Here is a 15,049-nt window from a genome sequence, read left to right on the forward strand (position 1 = left end):
GGGCATCTCCCGTACGTGAAGCTGTTACAGGAAAATAACTCTGAAGGCGATCAAGTGGGATCAATGCCTTATCCATCCCTCGCTCCAGCGCTGCCTGCTGCCGGCGCTGTGTTTACTGTGTGTCCTAGCAGCAGCGGAGCCCTCCCTCCCCGCCCTCACAGCACTCCTTCCCATGGGCCAGGCTGGTTTCTCCAGCGGCTCCGGCAGCCTGTTGGGGATCACTCGGGCTGTGCCCCTCGGTTCCTGACCCCAGGCTGGGCCAGCCGAAGAATATAACTCGCGTCGTGGCACGTCTGGGTGGCACAGCCCTGCAGGCGTGTGTATTTTGACTCAGGGTTTCTTGGCACGTCAGAAAGTGCCTCTTTCATAACGCCTATGAGTTTTTAAGCCTCTGGTGCATTAAAGGCAGTAACTTTTCCTCATTAATAGCCAGTTACTGGAATGGCACAGGTGGAGTCCACGGCAGCAGCGCAGCCGGCGATCCCAGGCGACAGCAGAGCTGAGCGTTGTCGCACCAGGACATGCCACCCCCCCGCCCTCCCCGCCTCCACCTCCATCCCCAGCAGCTCTAAAGCGACCGCGGCTGTAGGTTGGGGCGGTTTCCCTGCTAATTGTCCCAATGGGTCTCGAGGAAGCCAAAGAGACAGCAGCCTCTGTGCCCGCCCAGACTTAGCTGATCCTTCACTTTCCCCGGGCTGCCCTCCCTGGCGTGGCTGATCGTGTTAGCTGTGCGCTTGGCGTGGGAATCGCCGTGGGGAATCGCTAGCTAACCGCGCTGGCACAGACCTCTCCCACCCGCCAACTGCTTTTTGGCTGAAGTTTCAGCTCGGTAACTGGTTTTCCCCTCTGGTTTGCAGGATTTAGCCTCCGAGCGGCTGAACGGCAGAGGTAACGCCGACAGGAGCCGGGGGCGTGGGTGCTGGCGGGCTGGGCCTGCCGACACAGGGCCACGCTCCTCTGTGTTGCAGGTCCCAGCACAAGACACAAAGCCTCCACGGCGCTGGAGTCCTTCAAGCGGATCGGCATCCCCGTCCTGGCAGCGGTGCTCAGCCTTGCCTGCCTGGTTTCGGTCGGGTTCCTGGGTACAGCTCCTGCCCTCCTCTCCCCCCCCGCCCCTCCGCTGCCGCTGCTGGGCACAGCCACGGCTCGCCAAACACAGCTCTGGACCCAGGGCTCAGCCGGGACCGGCTGTGCCACCTTCTTGCTGAGCCCCCAAAGGCAAGCCCTGAGCCTGCCCAGCAGCACAAGCTCAGTGCTAAGCTCCCCCTTTCCCTCCAGTCAAGGTTTACCTGGACTCCCACTACTTCTTCTGCAAACAGCCCCTGAGGCTGGTGCCGCTGCAGCGGGTCTGTGACGGGCAGGCGGACTGTCTGCGGGGCGAGGACGAGGCCAACTGTCCCCAGTCGGTCCCTGAGGGGCCACCAGCTGGGGGTGAGTCCAGGACACCCTGCTAGAGCTCCGGAGGGGCTGGGCTGCTGCAGCAAGCCTCCACCTGGCTAAAGTCACCGGCGGCAAAGCTGACTTTGTGTCTGTCTCCAGCCCGCGTTTCCAAAGACAGATCCATCCTGCAGGTGCTTGACAGAAACACCGGAGCCTGGTCCTGCATCTGCCACGACCACTTCAACCTGGTGCTGGCGAAAGCAGCCTGCAGGCAAATGGGCTACAGGAGGTATGGGGCTGCTTTCTCCACACCGCCCCTGCCTGCTTTATCCATCCCTCTCCCGTAAAAGCTCTTTCTGAGTGGGGCTCTGTTTAGTTCTGCACTAATGGTTTCAGTCCACCCCTGCCACGCAGAGTGCTCTGCACGTCCCTAGGATCTGGCTGGTCTCTGCGCTAGAAGCCCTGGCAGCTCCCCATGTGAGCGCAGTACTGTGCCCGTTGTCCCCAGCCTGTGAGCACCCTGCCCTGCTCCTACCCCTCGCCGCCCCCCACCTACTCACAGTAGTCTCCTTTCCTTCAATCCGCTCCTGTCCCTGGTCCTGGGCTCAGTGGCCAGTCCCCCCATCCTGCCCCCAGCCCTTCACGACTGTGGCACTTCCCTCTTTCGGCATCCCTGTGTCCCCATCCCAAGGAACCCCCTTTTTTTTTCCTATGGGGTCTTTCTCTTACTCACTGGCGCAGGGTTGACATTCCCTTCCTAAGCTCCCGCTTCCTCCCTGTCTCACCAGCTCTTTGTTGGGGCCACCGGCAAGCATTTAGGACCTACTTGTAAAGCTTCAGTCCCTGAAGCTTTGGAACTGAGTTAGGACACCTTCGGATCAGCCTGAGCCAAACCCACCAAGTTTCCAGGCTCCCGGAGGTGCTCAGGCACCAGTGCCTGTCCTCTCCCGGCATCTGCGCCCTGCTGGTGGCCCGCCTGGGACCGCGCGCCCCAGGGCGTGCTTGCTGACCCTTGCCCCCCCTCCCCCTTGTGTCTTCCAGCACCCCAACTTTTCAGGCGGTGGAGGCGGGCGCAGCGCAGCCCCTGCCTCCCCGCGAGGTCGTGCTGAGCAACGGCAGCCTCCAGATGCCCGAGCCGGGCAGGTGAGTGGTGGGGCTGTGCAGAGGTGCCCGCCGTGCCTGGCCACTGAGCCGGAGCCTCTCCCCTGCCGGATCCAGCCCTTTTCCTCCCTCTTCCAGGAAATGCCTCTCTGGATCCGTTGTTTCGCTCTTTTGTTCCAGTAAGTATCACGATGCTGTTGGCACCTTGCCGGCACGCAGGGCCTCATGCTGCGCCGGGTCCTCGGTCCTGGCATGGCCCCGTGTGCTGAGCTGCACCCGCGAGAGCTCGGCTCTGGCTGAGCCCCGGCCCTCCCCGCTTCCTGCCCTGTTCGCACGAGAAAAGTTGGATTTAATTACTGCCAGCCTTCTCGTTAAACCAGTACAAACCTCCCAGAAACGAAACACCTAAGAGAGGCTTAACCGGCTGCCTGGTTGGGTTTGCTTTTGCTGATGAATTGCCCTGATTAAACTAATCTGCCTGGTGGGCTGGAAAAGGCCAGGAATGGACGAACCGATTTCGGCCAGCCTGGGGACGATGTGCAAACCGAGAGCAGAAGGGGATGCGCCAAGTGTCCCACGAAGGGGTGACACGGGCAGCATCACGGGGGGTGAGGCGCCTGGGCGGTGCAGGAGCCTCCATGCCGGCTCACCCCTGAGGATGGAGGAGGGCAGAGAGGGTGCTCTTTCCCTCCCCGCTACCCCCCAACTAACCTGTTGCTTTGTCGCTGGCGGCAGAAGGCTGCGGGGAGAGCGTAAGGACCCCGCGTGTGCTGGGCGGGAGCCCGGCCGCCATCGAGGCTTGGCCGTGGCAGGTCAGCTTGCAGTACAGGAAGGAGCACATCTGCGGGGGCAGCATCGTCGACCCCGGCTGGGTCCTGACGGCAGCGCACTGCTTCAAGTGAGTCGGGCCACCTCCCCGCTGCGGCACGCCGGTCAGCCGGCACCGACGTGCCAGGGCTGGGTCGGGTCCTCGAGGCCAGGCTGAGTCCCGCTGGGTTGAAGCCACGTGCTGCTTCAGTGTCCCGTAGTTAAGAGGTCTGGGCAGGGCTTTGTGCCCCTTGGGGCGGCGCAGGTGGCTGATGCTGAGCAGGGCAGGGCACAGGCAGGGCTTTGCTGCCTGCCCCCGCAGCAGTGTCACGGAGGGGAAAGAGGGGAGCAAAACCAGACACGTCTGCGCACAGGAACAACCCCATCGTGGAGAGCTGGCGCGTGAAGTTCGGCTCCAACCTCCTGTCGGGCACCACCACCCTCGCCGTGGAGAAGGTCTTTCTGGCTGAGGTGACGCCTGCGTCTCCCAAGGACAACGACATCGCCCTGGTGAAGCTGCAGTCTCCCCTGCGTGTCTCAGGTGAAGCGCACAGCTCCTCGGAGCAGGAGTCCCAAGTGTCTTCTGATGGCACGGAGAAGCGGGCTGGGGAGAGCGGTGGCCCGCGTGGCAGCGCTCAGCGGGCACCGAGCGGAGGCGCGGAGGGAGAGGGCCGTGCGTGAGCGGTGCCCACCCAAGGGCACCTTCCCCTTGAGCCTCCCCAGGCATCTCCTGCGCCTCCCTTCTCCTTTCCAGACAGCAGCAAGCCCATCTGCCTGCCCTATTTCGACGAGGAGCTGGTGCCGGGCACATCCCTGTGGGTGACGGGCTGGGGCTACACGCAGGAGCATGGTGAGCGGGACAGTGTGGGGGCGAGCACTCTGGCTGTCTGCAACAGGGGGCTGCCCCTGGGGGGCAAGAACAGAGCCCCCCCGCCCCCCAGCACCGCTGGCAGGAGGAGATGGGCTGGTGGGCTCCCTGCTCGCCTGGGGCTGCTGGGGGGACCCCACTGAGCGGCCCCGTTTTGGCGCAGGCAAACTGTCGGAGACCCTGCAGCAGGCGGAGGTGAAACTCATAGACAGGGAGAGCTGCAACCTGGCCGCCTACCACGGCGCCGTCACCGAAAAGATGCTGTGTGCCGGCCTGCCCCAAGGCGGGGTGGACACCTGCCAGGTGGGGGCTGCCTGCTCCAGAAAGAGGGATTGGGATGGTCTGCACCCACTGATGAAAAAGCCCCTTTCCTCCTGGGAAACGGCTGCGAGCCGTGCTGGGGGGCTCCTCAGCCCCGCTCAGAGGGTTTGTCCTTCACAGGGGGACAGCGGCGGGCCCCTGCTGTACTCGGGTGGGCACTGGCAGGTGGTGGGCATCGTCAGCTGGGGCCAGGGCTGCGGGACCCCCAGCACGCCCGGCGTCTACACCAGCGTCCGTGCTTACCTCAACTGGATCTACGCCGTCCGGAGGGTCAGTGCCGCGCTGCCGACACCGCTGCAGCAACACGCACGGCTGCTCTGTCACGCAGGTTTCGGGGGGCGGTGGGGAAGGGTCAGGACCCCCTCTGGTGGCTCTGCCCAGAGGGGAGCCGCGCTGGCAGAGTGCAGCTTCACTGCAGGGCAGGCTGTGGGGCTGCGGGCAGCCAGCCCCCTTTGGCTCAGCACGGGAGCTGAGCCGGCTCCTTAGAGACGTGACTCTTCTCCTCCTGGTTTCGGCTGCCCTTTCAAAGCTTGCAATCTCTTCTCTCCTTCCTTCCAGTCGGAGCTCTGAGACCTGCCGGGACAGGTCCCTCCTCCCTCCCCAAGCCTCCCTCCCCATCCCCACGCACTTGGCTGTCTCAGCTCTGGCAGCAGCTGGGAAACGGATCTGAAGCGGCGGCAGGCGAGCCGTGCCTCCCGGACCCTTGCTGGCAGGCGGCGATTTGGCACGCCAGAGGCCAGCCGAGGACGCAAAGGGCAGCTCGGCGCAACGGCCACCGATACCGTGAAGAAATCTGACCGGCTCAAGCTCCCTTCCGGAGAAAGATTAATTTATTGCCCTGCGCCGGCCCTGCTGGGGCAGGAAGGCTCCTGTGGGGCCAAGCTGCTGTTTGCTTACTACTGTTATACAGAGAGAAATGAAGTTTGTGCTGTAGAGTGTCCCCATTAAAAGAAAGTGTTTGTTTTTTCATACAGCCTTGGAAGGCTTTGTCCCTCTTGCTTGCAGGGGCATTTTTCACAATACCCTGCGCTGTGCTGGAGCCGCTTTCCCAGCACAAGGCAGGGTTTGTTCGCTGGCTCTTGTGAACAAGCTGTCCCTGCACACGAAGAAGAAAGTGCCGCGCGGACCTCGGTCACTCAGCCAGACAAGCTGATCAGAGGGGGACAGCTTCAACTACCGTACGCAAACAGGGGCGTCAGGCATTCCTTTAAATCAACTTTTTCTAACGCAGCTTCAGCCCCAGCAGAAATCAGGGCCATTCCCACGCAACGCGGCAGCGAGGGATCCTGCTCTCCAGGCAGCTGCACTCGGAGAGCCTTTTGGGCTGGGACATACCCCCCAAGCACCCCGCAAACGCTGCCCCTCCGAAGGCGGCGCCCACGGCCCCACACCCGGCTGGCCCCCCGGCTCCAGGCCCCCACGGCCCCTGGGCTCGAGCGAGCTTCTCAAACTAGAAACACCCACACTAGAGCGACTTTCTCTAGTAAACATAAACTTTATTTCATTCAAGGCAAAGCTAACTAAACCTCTACAGTGCAAAAATGTGCTGTAAGTCATCCCACAGCATGTGGTACACATCCTGTGTTTACTCGCAGGTATCTCCTAGGTGTATTTATATATGCTTATACACATACGCGTCTGTCGCAGCACGCGCCTCCGGCAGGGCCTTCTCCCCCGCGTGCCCCGGAAAGCCTCAGCAGACCCCCCCAAAGCCCTTGTGACGGCAGGGACCCCCCCAGGAGCTGGCACAAGCTCCCAAGCCAGCCCGCTGCCCCGGAGCCCCCTGCGCTGCGTACAGCACCCGCACACATATGCATATAGAGTTTCATTCCAAAAACTGGTTATGTTGACTTTTTCCATCAAGCCAGAGGAGTAATCCATGCATAGTACAGCATTGCATATCCTGTGGTAAGTGGAACCGTGTCCAGATACCGTCTAAAAAAGGCCAACAGGTTAGGAGAGCTAAAAATAGTTCTTTAAAAAAAATCCCTTCCTCCCCTCACTGTCCTCTCCCACAGGAGGTCTCCTCCAAGGATGGGCTGGGGGGGCGGGGTATCTCTTGGGGCAGCCGGGAGGTTTCACGCCTTCCTGCCCAGACTCTCACGTGTGACAATGGTATGTTAACAATACTTGGCATTTACAGAGTGCCCTTCGCCCCAGGACCTCGGAGCACTTGGCAAAGCGATGCAGGGAGCCTCACACCTCCTGTGAGGTAGGTCAGATTTACCGTCCCCATTTTACAGACGGGGAAACTGAAGCACAGAGAAGTCAAAGTGATCTGCCTGAGGGTCCCACGGATCCTCAGGGAGGGGACCGGGATTCCAGGGACCCGTCTAACCAGCAGCCAAAGAAACCTGCCAGGGGCCGGCTGCCTGTACCTGTCTCCCGAACGCACGGCCTCGCTCCGGCGGGTGCCCCTGAGCCCGGCTCGGGTGCGGCCAGCTGGCCGTGACCCCAGGCGGAGGCTGCAAGGTGCTCTCCACTCCACCGCCCCCACAAGCGGGCAGGAGGGGTCCGACCTCTCCCACAGAAGGAAGCCCCTAACCTTCCCTTGTTTGCCTGGCCCACCAAATCCTCGCCTGCCTTCCCCACCGGCACCTCTGTCAGGGTGCAAGCCCCCGCAGCCGGGGAAGTCAGCGTTCAGCTTTGATTCCCAATTTCGAGTGGGGACGGGGGAGCTGCCTGTCCTGCAGCTTCACTGACAGACACCCACAAATGCAGGAGAAACAGGGAACAAGTGACATTGTAAAAGACATTGTCACCTTCAGCTGCAGGATCAGCTCATTCCCTTCGTGTCTCATGTTCTGCTACAGCCCTCGGGAAAGGGGCTGGATTGCCCGAGTCCCCGCTACAGGTACCCCTTGGAAAGACCCTCTGGCTTTCTGCAGCACTCCTCCTCTGAGGATCTCAAAGTACTTTACCAATGTTAGCCAAGGAAGCCTCACAACCACCCCTGTGAGGTAGAGCAGTATTATTATCCCCATTTTACAGATGGGAAAACTGAGGCACGGAGAGGCAGAGCGACTTGCCCAAGGTCACCCAGCGGGCCGGCGGCAGGCCCGGGAGCGGGCTGGCACAGCCCTCGCCCAGCTCCCCTCACCAGGGCTCGACCGTGCTCCCTCCCTGCATCGTGGATGGAGTGCCACCGTTTCCCTCGGGTGAAAGGGAAACACAATCAGCCGTTCTCCCACTGGAGTCTAATATAAAAAATATCCGCCTAACGAGTAAAGCCTTGGCGAGTCATCATCGAAAGCGTGGCTGCTCTGAGTGCCGAGCTTTAAAAAGAGGGGAGGAGGAGCGAGAGCAGCCGCAGCACAAACCCAGGGAGCTCCTCCCGAGAAGGCTGGCTGGGGGAGAAGCCCCGCGCTGCCCCCGGGGAACGGCCCCGTGCAGGGGTAAAGGGAACGTGAAACGCGGAGCTTCACCCTGCCGCGCTCCTGCCAGGGGCCAGCAGCGACCCCGGGACACAGCCAGCCCCGGGACACAGCCAGCCCCGGCCGCTGGTGCCGCCAGCCCTGTCGCGGGGCCAGCCTGCCCATGGCACCCAGCCCTTGCTGGGAGGAGGTGACAGCCCTGACAGCAAGGGGCCTCTTGCGGATTTGGTTCTCAAGTACGCTTAACAGGAGAGCTGAAGCCAAGCCCTGTCGCCACAGCCCTGCCTCCTCCCGTGCCCGACCCAGGAGAAACGCAGCGAAGGAGCCTCTATCTCGACGGCGAGTTCCCTGCATCCTTGCCCTGCTCCAGAAACCTTCGGCATGAGGCAGGCAGCTCCTGCCCGACCCAGCTCAGCATCCCCGGAGTCAGACAAGACGCCCCAAGCTCCTCGCAACTTCTACCCCCGCCGGCACGCCGGGACCCCTGGCAGCCCACCGCCCCGCGCAGCACAGCACCCGCCCGGGTGCAGACAGGAACACCCCAGCACCCGGCCCCTTCCCTGCCCGCCCAGCACCCTCTTGCCTTTGCTCAGAGTGGAGCAGGCGGCTCCCTCTGTCCCAGCGGCGTCCCAGTCCGAGTCCGTAAGAAGCTCCCCGTCCCCGCGGCAGCCGAAGTCTTCTCCGAGAAGCAGTGCAGGTTGCAGGCACGTGTGTAATAGAAACATGTCTCAAGCGTTGGCAGTTTGGAAAGAAAACAAAAGGGAAAGGCTCGTCCCCCTGCCCACCCTCCCTGCTGCCGGGCAGGCCAGGGCTCGGGGCGCCGCCGCTTCATGCCTTTGGTGGTGCTTTTTGTTCCGCCTTGGAGCCGGCCAAGCCGTTCTCGGTGTTGTCATTCCCCGACGAGCTCACGAGACACTCCTTCCTGGGGGAGAGCACACGGGCAGCTGACAGCCCCCGGCCCTCCCCGGCCCCTCTCGCCACGACCCCGGCCCCGTGCAGCCCTGCCCCCCGGCAGCACCCGCCGAAGGGTGCTGGGACCGGCACCCGCACTCACTTCCCATCCTGGGTCTTCTTGACGATGAACAGGACAACCCTCTTGATGAGCATGAAGAGGATGAGGAGGCCGATGAGCCCCCCCACGACGCCCACGATGATGAGCGTCACAGTGTTGTCTGTCTCCACCACTGCAGGAGAGAAGGTGCTGAGGGGCCTCCGGAGCACAGCAGGGAGCTCCCAGCTGCATGCCCCCCCCTCCCCAAAAAAGCAGGGACCCCCTCCACCAGCCGCTGGCCCACACAGCGCAGAGGGGCACGAGGCCAGCCTCGCCCTTCAGGGATGCCAACTACCTCCAAGAAGCCAGGACACCCCGTGCACTGCCACCACCGTGAGCCCAAGCGGGGTCAGCGCGGGTTTGCACCCCCACTGCCCCAGAGCCGCTCGCGGGGCACGGGAGCCCTGGCTGGCACTTACTCTTCTGGACCACCGTGAGGAAGATGGTGGCGTTGTGCTGCGCGTTCTTCTCCTTGGGGTTCTTGACGTGGCAGGTGTATTTCCCAGCATCGCTGAACTCCACGTTCTTCAGGAGGATGGAGATGTTGTTGTCCTTCCCGGTCGTCGAGCCGACGAACTCGACCCGTGGGTTGCGTCCCACGAGGAAGGGCTCCGAGGCTTTGCTCTTTATCTTGCCGTGGTAAATCTGCAGAGACAGGGGTGCAGGATGCGGGGGTCAGCTGGGCTCCTAGTAACCCCAGGTGAGGGAAAGGCTCGGGTTCTCCTCCCAGTGCCCTGCCCCGCCTCTGCGCACACAGACACACGTGGCCAAGTGTCCCAGCACACACCACTAAAGCAGGAACGGCCGTGGAGGGGGACCTGATGCACAGCCCGCCGGGGAAGCAACTGATCAATCTGACTTGCCCTGCGGCAATGTTACAGACCACGCAAAAGGTGGGAGAACCCCAGGGCAGAGAGAGTCCCTTTGCTCTAGGGCCACCCAAGGCTGGCCACAAGGACAGACCTGCTCTAAACCAGCCTTCCTGCTGAGGAGTTGGAGAGCAGAAGATTCCCAGCAGGGAGCAAATCTCTACAGAGCCTTTAGTAGTGCAGAGTAAGCACAGGAGGAGAAAATTAACCATTTTTGGCCAAAGTGCAGACTTGCATCTGAACAGACAGCCAATTCATGACCAATTGATGAAAAGAAATGAGCCTGGGGGCAGCAAAAAATCCAGAACAGCTTTGTGCCAAAACCACAGACGTGCCAGGTTATTTGAGTCACCCTGTTTGCACGGCCCCGTCCCCCCAGAGCTGGAGACACTCAGAGGGACCGGCATCCTGCAAGAGGAGGAAGGGAACTCGTGAGAACTGCACTGCTGGTCTGCACTGGGAAAGTACAAAAGGACCTGCCAGGAAAACGGAGGCAAAGCCCAGAGAGCCACCCACCATCTCTGTCGAGTTGAAATACCACGTGAAGACCAGGTCCTGAAAGCCTATGCAGGTGGTGAAGGTGCAGGGCAGCAGGACATCGGAGTTATTCAGAGCCATCACAGTGTTGGTCTTCCCCACCGACACCTCCAAGGCGAAGGCGATGGCGAAGACATGCAAAGCTGGCAGGGAGAGCGGAGCAGAGAGTGAGGACGTGGCACCGGTGTGCAGCCCAGCCTGCTGCAGGGCTCCGCTGCAGAGGCGACCCTCAGGGCAGAGCGGGCAGGGGGGAGGAAGGTGTGCGGGAGGGACCACGTCTGCCCTCCTGCAGCATCGGTCACACTGGGGATCCCCTCCCACGGAGCACATGGCGGGCAGCGGGGCTCAGCCACCGCTCCCCCTAGGTCCTGCTCCCGCCTCTGCCAGGGACCCATGGCATCCTCCTCCTCCTCCTCCTCCTCCTCCTCCTGCAGCCTCAGCACAAGAGGCAGGAGCCCAGCTCTCCTCCCCTCCCAGAGCCCAGGGACGGGTTTGTTACCCCTCATCCCCTCCGGCACAGCAGGAGCGAACACGCCTGTCCCTGTCCCCAGGACAGCTCGGCAGAGAGAGAGGGGACCTGCTCCCGGAGGAATGGCAGGGGCTGGCTGGCACCCACAGAGACAGCGCGGGTTCAAAGGCAACCATAATATCGCCGCGAACAAAGCCCGCAAATGAAAGCCCTGATTTGCATGTTATCCACCAGGCCTTCAGCTAAACCTTAAAGGGGGGGGAAAAAAAAAAAAAAAAGCCCAAAGCGAAGCAGAGCTCTCTGTTCTTCAAGCAGGGAGATGGAGCAGTAATTAGCATCGCTGCCCTGGACGCCTGCCACCCCGCCCGGCCCCCACCCCAGCGCAGGGCTCTCCAGCCAGGCAGGGCAGAGGCTCCTTGCGGCGCCCGTGCGGCCCCTCCGGCGCGGCACCCCCTCACGCCCGCCCGCCAGAGCCCTTCGTCCGCCGCCGCAGCTGACAAACGACCTTCAAAGGCAGAAGGCGGCTCTCCCGCTCCTCTCCTCCCCGCTAGCAGGCAGAAATGCATCGAGGAGCAGGTACCGGCCCAGCTGCGGGAGCCGAGGGCATGCCCCACAGCTCCCGGGGTGCCACGCAGGGGGAGCGGCACAGCACCCCTGTGCACCGGGCTGGGCCAGCAGCGTCCGCACGGATCCTTTCCTGGGGGCACCGGGATGCTTTGCTCCAGGCCAGGGGAGCAGCCCCGCTCCCCATCCCCATCCCACCGGGGCCCGTCTCGCTTGTATGCCGTGGTATGGCCAAGATGTGATACAACTCAGCAAAGCATTGCCCTCCCCTTTCCCAGACCTCAGCCCCCAAAGGGACCCAGCCATCCCTACAAAGCTCTCCCTGGGCACTCTGACAACCAAAATACAGGGCGGGGGCAGCTCTTCCCACAGCTACAAGCTGGTCCCCGGCTCCGCTGACACCTTAACGTGGATCCAGTGCCCTCCCCTTCAGATTCGCATCTCTGCAGCCGCTTCAGTGGCTGATTTATTCTCCCACACATGCCCGTGCTAACAACTCCCCAGGCACGTCGCAGCCCAAGCCAAGCCTGAGAGCCCTGCATCCTGGGCTTCAGGCCCTGCTGCAGTGCTGCATTGCAAGCACTGCAGGGAAGGAGTTACTTAACTTTACAAAGAAGCACTTTTCAGTTTTGCTTGTGAGGCTTTAGCTAACGTCAGGGAGCGGTTCCTACCAGATGGAGGTCTCCTGCAGTTGTCAGGCTCAAAGACCAGCCCTGGGGATGTCACAGAGGGGACTTCAAAGCCGGGAGTGTCCCGGGAGGAATCATGCTGCTAGCTAGAGTGACTTAGCAGAGGGATGCCTGGCTCTGCAGGTATGCCTGAGTAGGCAGGGAGCTGCAAGCGGACAGTTACAAGAAAGACGATTCCTTGCAGCTTGTAACACTTTTAATCCTGTCTGCCACCGTTAGAACGTCATGAATGTAGTCTGAATTGAATGTGTGGGGTAAACGGAGGCTGATCTTGTTCCTGTCATGCTGTGGTCTCAGGAAGACAGAACGGATACGTTACCACTAAATAAAGCACAGAGGAAAACACATTAGGAGGCTGGGAGATTACTGATCGAACATGCCACACCAGCTGCCACTGTTACTCTTCGGTACGCACCGGCACAGCCCCAGCCCTCGGTGCGCAGGGCAAGCCTCCCCGGGGGTCCAGGCTACCTCCCATGCCTGCCTGTGGGCACAAGCTTTCCCCAGGAGACAGGGAAGGGGAACCAGGCAGCAGCCGCTCTTGCTGCTGCCAGAGCCTTGGCTGCCTGCTCGTTGCTTTTGAGCCCCTGGGGCAAGCCCCCCTTGACAAGGGGTCCCAGGGGCCCTGAGCGATGTGCAGCCCGGGACCAGCCCCAACGACAGCAGTGACAGCTCTCCAACCTGGGCCAGGGACCAGAGCAAGACTTTCCCCCCACGGGCTGCTGGCAGCCCCCGGCTTTTCCTGCAGCCTGTCAGGAACCCGCTCTGGGAACCACGGCCCGAATGGAAAGGGTGCCTGGGATTCACCTGAAAAGCCACGGGACACCTCCATCCTCCGTGAGCAAGCTGCTCTATAAAAACTTTCATTGCCCGTAAAAATGAACGTGACCTCCTGGCACGGACAGCAAGCCCTACCTGGCAGGCTGGCCAGGCTCCTCTCCACCCAGGCTAGAAAGGAGTTCCCAGACCAGCCTGAGCCCAGGCGTGACTTGCTCTGGGACAGGACACACAGGCCTCACCCTTTCCGCGGGCTCCCCGGGGAGCGCGGCATCCCCGAAACGCACAGAGAGACCTGCCCAGACACCGTTGCCTTCCCACCTCCCCCTCCAGCCCACCTGAGCGACCTGTGGGACAAGGTTCCCACCTCCGCACCCTGGACTCCAGACCCCCAAGTGCCTCGGTCTCCAGCGTCTCCGGGTCTCTCCTACCACCCCACTGCCAGCCCCATGCTGAAAGCAGCTTGCACTGCATCTGCCCGAGGAGGCACTGAGGGTACCAGCACCCAAATCCTGCAGGGAGTCAGGTACTTACACGTCTTTTCGTGTCTCCAGCTCCCTTAAACCAAACTTAAGGACTATGCCCTCTAACGCGCCTCTCGAGGGAGTCTCCCCACAGCAAACGCTGCAGAGGCCGCCCTTGGTTTCAGGCTCCCCGTGCCCACCGACACAGGGACGGCCGACACGAGCAGAAGTGGAGCAGGTGCACGGGGGCTGATGCAGGTGGCTCAGAACCAGCCCCAAGGGCTGCAGCTGCAGCGGGGAGGGGACGGCTGCAAACTCCTTCCCCCACCCGCCCTGGAGCTGGGGGACCCCGGGCACCCCCGGACGCGGGTCTGGGTGTCATGCTCCGAGCAGCGGCCCTGCAGCAGGGGTTGGTCCCCGCGCTGGGGAGAAGCGGCGCATGCGAAGGGCCGTTTTACGAAAGGAACTGTAAAAAGAATGACCTGTCGGCGGGCGTGCTGGTGGCTGCGCTGAAGCAGTGCAGGGCTTCCCTACGGCTACCTCCCCCGGGTCGCGGCAGCGGGCAGGTAGCCGCCGTCCCCGCTCGCAGAGCAGCGGAGCGGAGCCGGGCAAAGCGGGATGCAGCCGCAGTGCTCCCGGAGAAAGCTCTGGCGGTGTTAGCGACCGGTGCGGGCAGGCAGGGGGCTGGAGGCAGGACTTCAGAGCCCGCTCTCGGACTCGGCTGCGAAGTCACCTTGGACAAGTCACTTATCCTCAGTGCTTCGGGCTCGCCGTCTGCAGAGCGGAGAGAATTGCGTTAGCGCCCGGGGAGGGGGGGCACCCAGCGGAGCAGCAGCGCCCGGTTCCTTGCGGGGCGGGCGGGCCAGATGCAAAGCAGCCGAGCGCGAAGGGAAGGCGACTTACCGGGGGGGGGGGGGGGGGGGGGGGGGCGTGGGGGGGGGGTCACCCCGCCTCGGGAAGGCAAGGGGGCGGCTAGAAGCCGGAGCCACCCCGCACCGGGCTGCCCGCGGCTCGCCGGGGCGCACCCCCGGGGCAGGGTCCCCGCAGTGTGTGTGTGCGTGTGTGTGTGTGTGTCCCGCCGCCACCCCCCCCCTCCCCGGGCTGCCCCCCGCCCTCCCGCGCCCCTTACCCAGGAGCGCTGCCAGCAGGCGCGGCGCGGAGCGGCGGCGGGCGGCGGGCGAGCCCGGGGCCATGGCTGCGGAGCGGAGCGGAGCGGAGCGGAGCGGGTCGGCACGGTCCCTCCTGGCCCGCAGCGGCCCGGCTCTGGCCGCCCCCGCCGAGGGCGAGCGGCGCCGGGCGGGGCCGGGCCGGGCGGGGCCGCGCTGCGCCCTCCTCCGCCCTTCTCCGCGCATCCTCCGCGCATCCTCCCGCCGCACCGTGTCCCCTGCACGTGTGCCCACCGCCCCCCGGCCAGTCCCGGGGGTTGCCCCTTTTTCTGCACCCCGCGTTTCGGGGGAAAGGGGTAAAGGTGGCTTCCCCCGCCGCTGCCCCGAGGACAACCCGACGGGCTGAGGCTGGGGCTCAGCTCTCGCTCGGCGCCACCAGCGGTGTCCCTGCCCTCTGTCCCCAGGCGGCTATCCCCAAGGGTTCTGCAGCCGCAGATGGGGACGCAGAGCCGGACACCGATGGGCAAGGCTGGGGGGGGGGGGGGGGGAATCTGCCCAGCGCCGGAGGGAGCACTTCGAAAACTTATTTTTTCCCACCATGAGCTCGTTCCAGGATAATTGGCTGCACAGAAGTTCACGTCTCAACGACCTTTTCCTCACCCTCCCATCCAT

The 15,049-nt window shown here is 63.1% G+C and overlaps 2 protein-coding genes across 2 annotated transcripts; one reads left to right on the forward strand and one right to left on the reverse strand.

The window, feature by feature from the left end:
* The first annotated feature begins 441 nt into the window (after positions 1-441).
* Positions 442-8,097, forward strand: TMPRSS4 (transmembrane serine protease 4). Its single transcript, XM_086476769.1, has 14 exons — positions 442-585; positions 858-888; positions 969-1,082; positions 1,279-1,431; positions 1,540-1,669; positions 2,422-2,523; positions 2,620-2,660; positions 3,217-3,379; positions 3,663-3,829; positions 4,043-4,138; positions 4,320-4,459; positions 4,598-4,747; positions 7,291-7,402; positions 7,922-8,097. The coding sequence occupies exons 1-14, from the start codon at positions 442-444 to the stop codon at positions 8,095-8,097; spliced, it is 1,719 nt and encodes a 572-aa protein (XP_086332895.1).
* Positions 8,098-8,679: 582 nt separating this feature from the next.
* Positions 8,680-14,464, reverse strand: SCN4B (sodium voltage-gated channel beta subunit 4). Its single transcript, XM_086476949.1, has 5 exons — positions 14,401-14,464; positions 10,288-10,451; positions 9,322-9,547; positions 8,906-9,035; positions 8,680-8,773 (listed from the first exon to the last, which is right to left on the reverse strand). Exons 1-5 carry the CDS (start codon positions 14,462-14,464, stop codon positions 8,680-8,682), a joined length of 678 nt encoding a protein of 225 aa, XP_086333075.1.
* Between the last annotated feature and the right edge of the window lie 585 nt (positions 14,465-15,049).

This window comes from Leptosomus discolor, chromosome 22 (genome assembly GCF_034619465.1).
Source record: "Leptosomus discolor isolate bLepDis1 chromosome 22, bLepDis1.hap2, whole genome shotgun sequence".
NCBI classification, from domain to species: domain Eukaryota; kingdom Metazoa; phylum Chordata; class Aves; order Leptosomiformes; family Leptosomidae; genus Leptosomus; species Leptosomus discolor.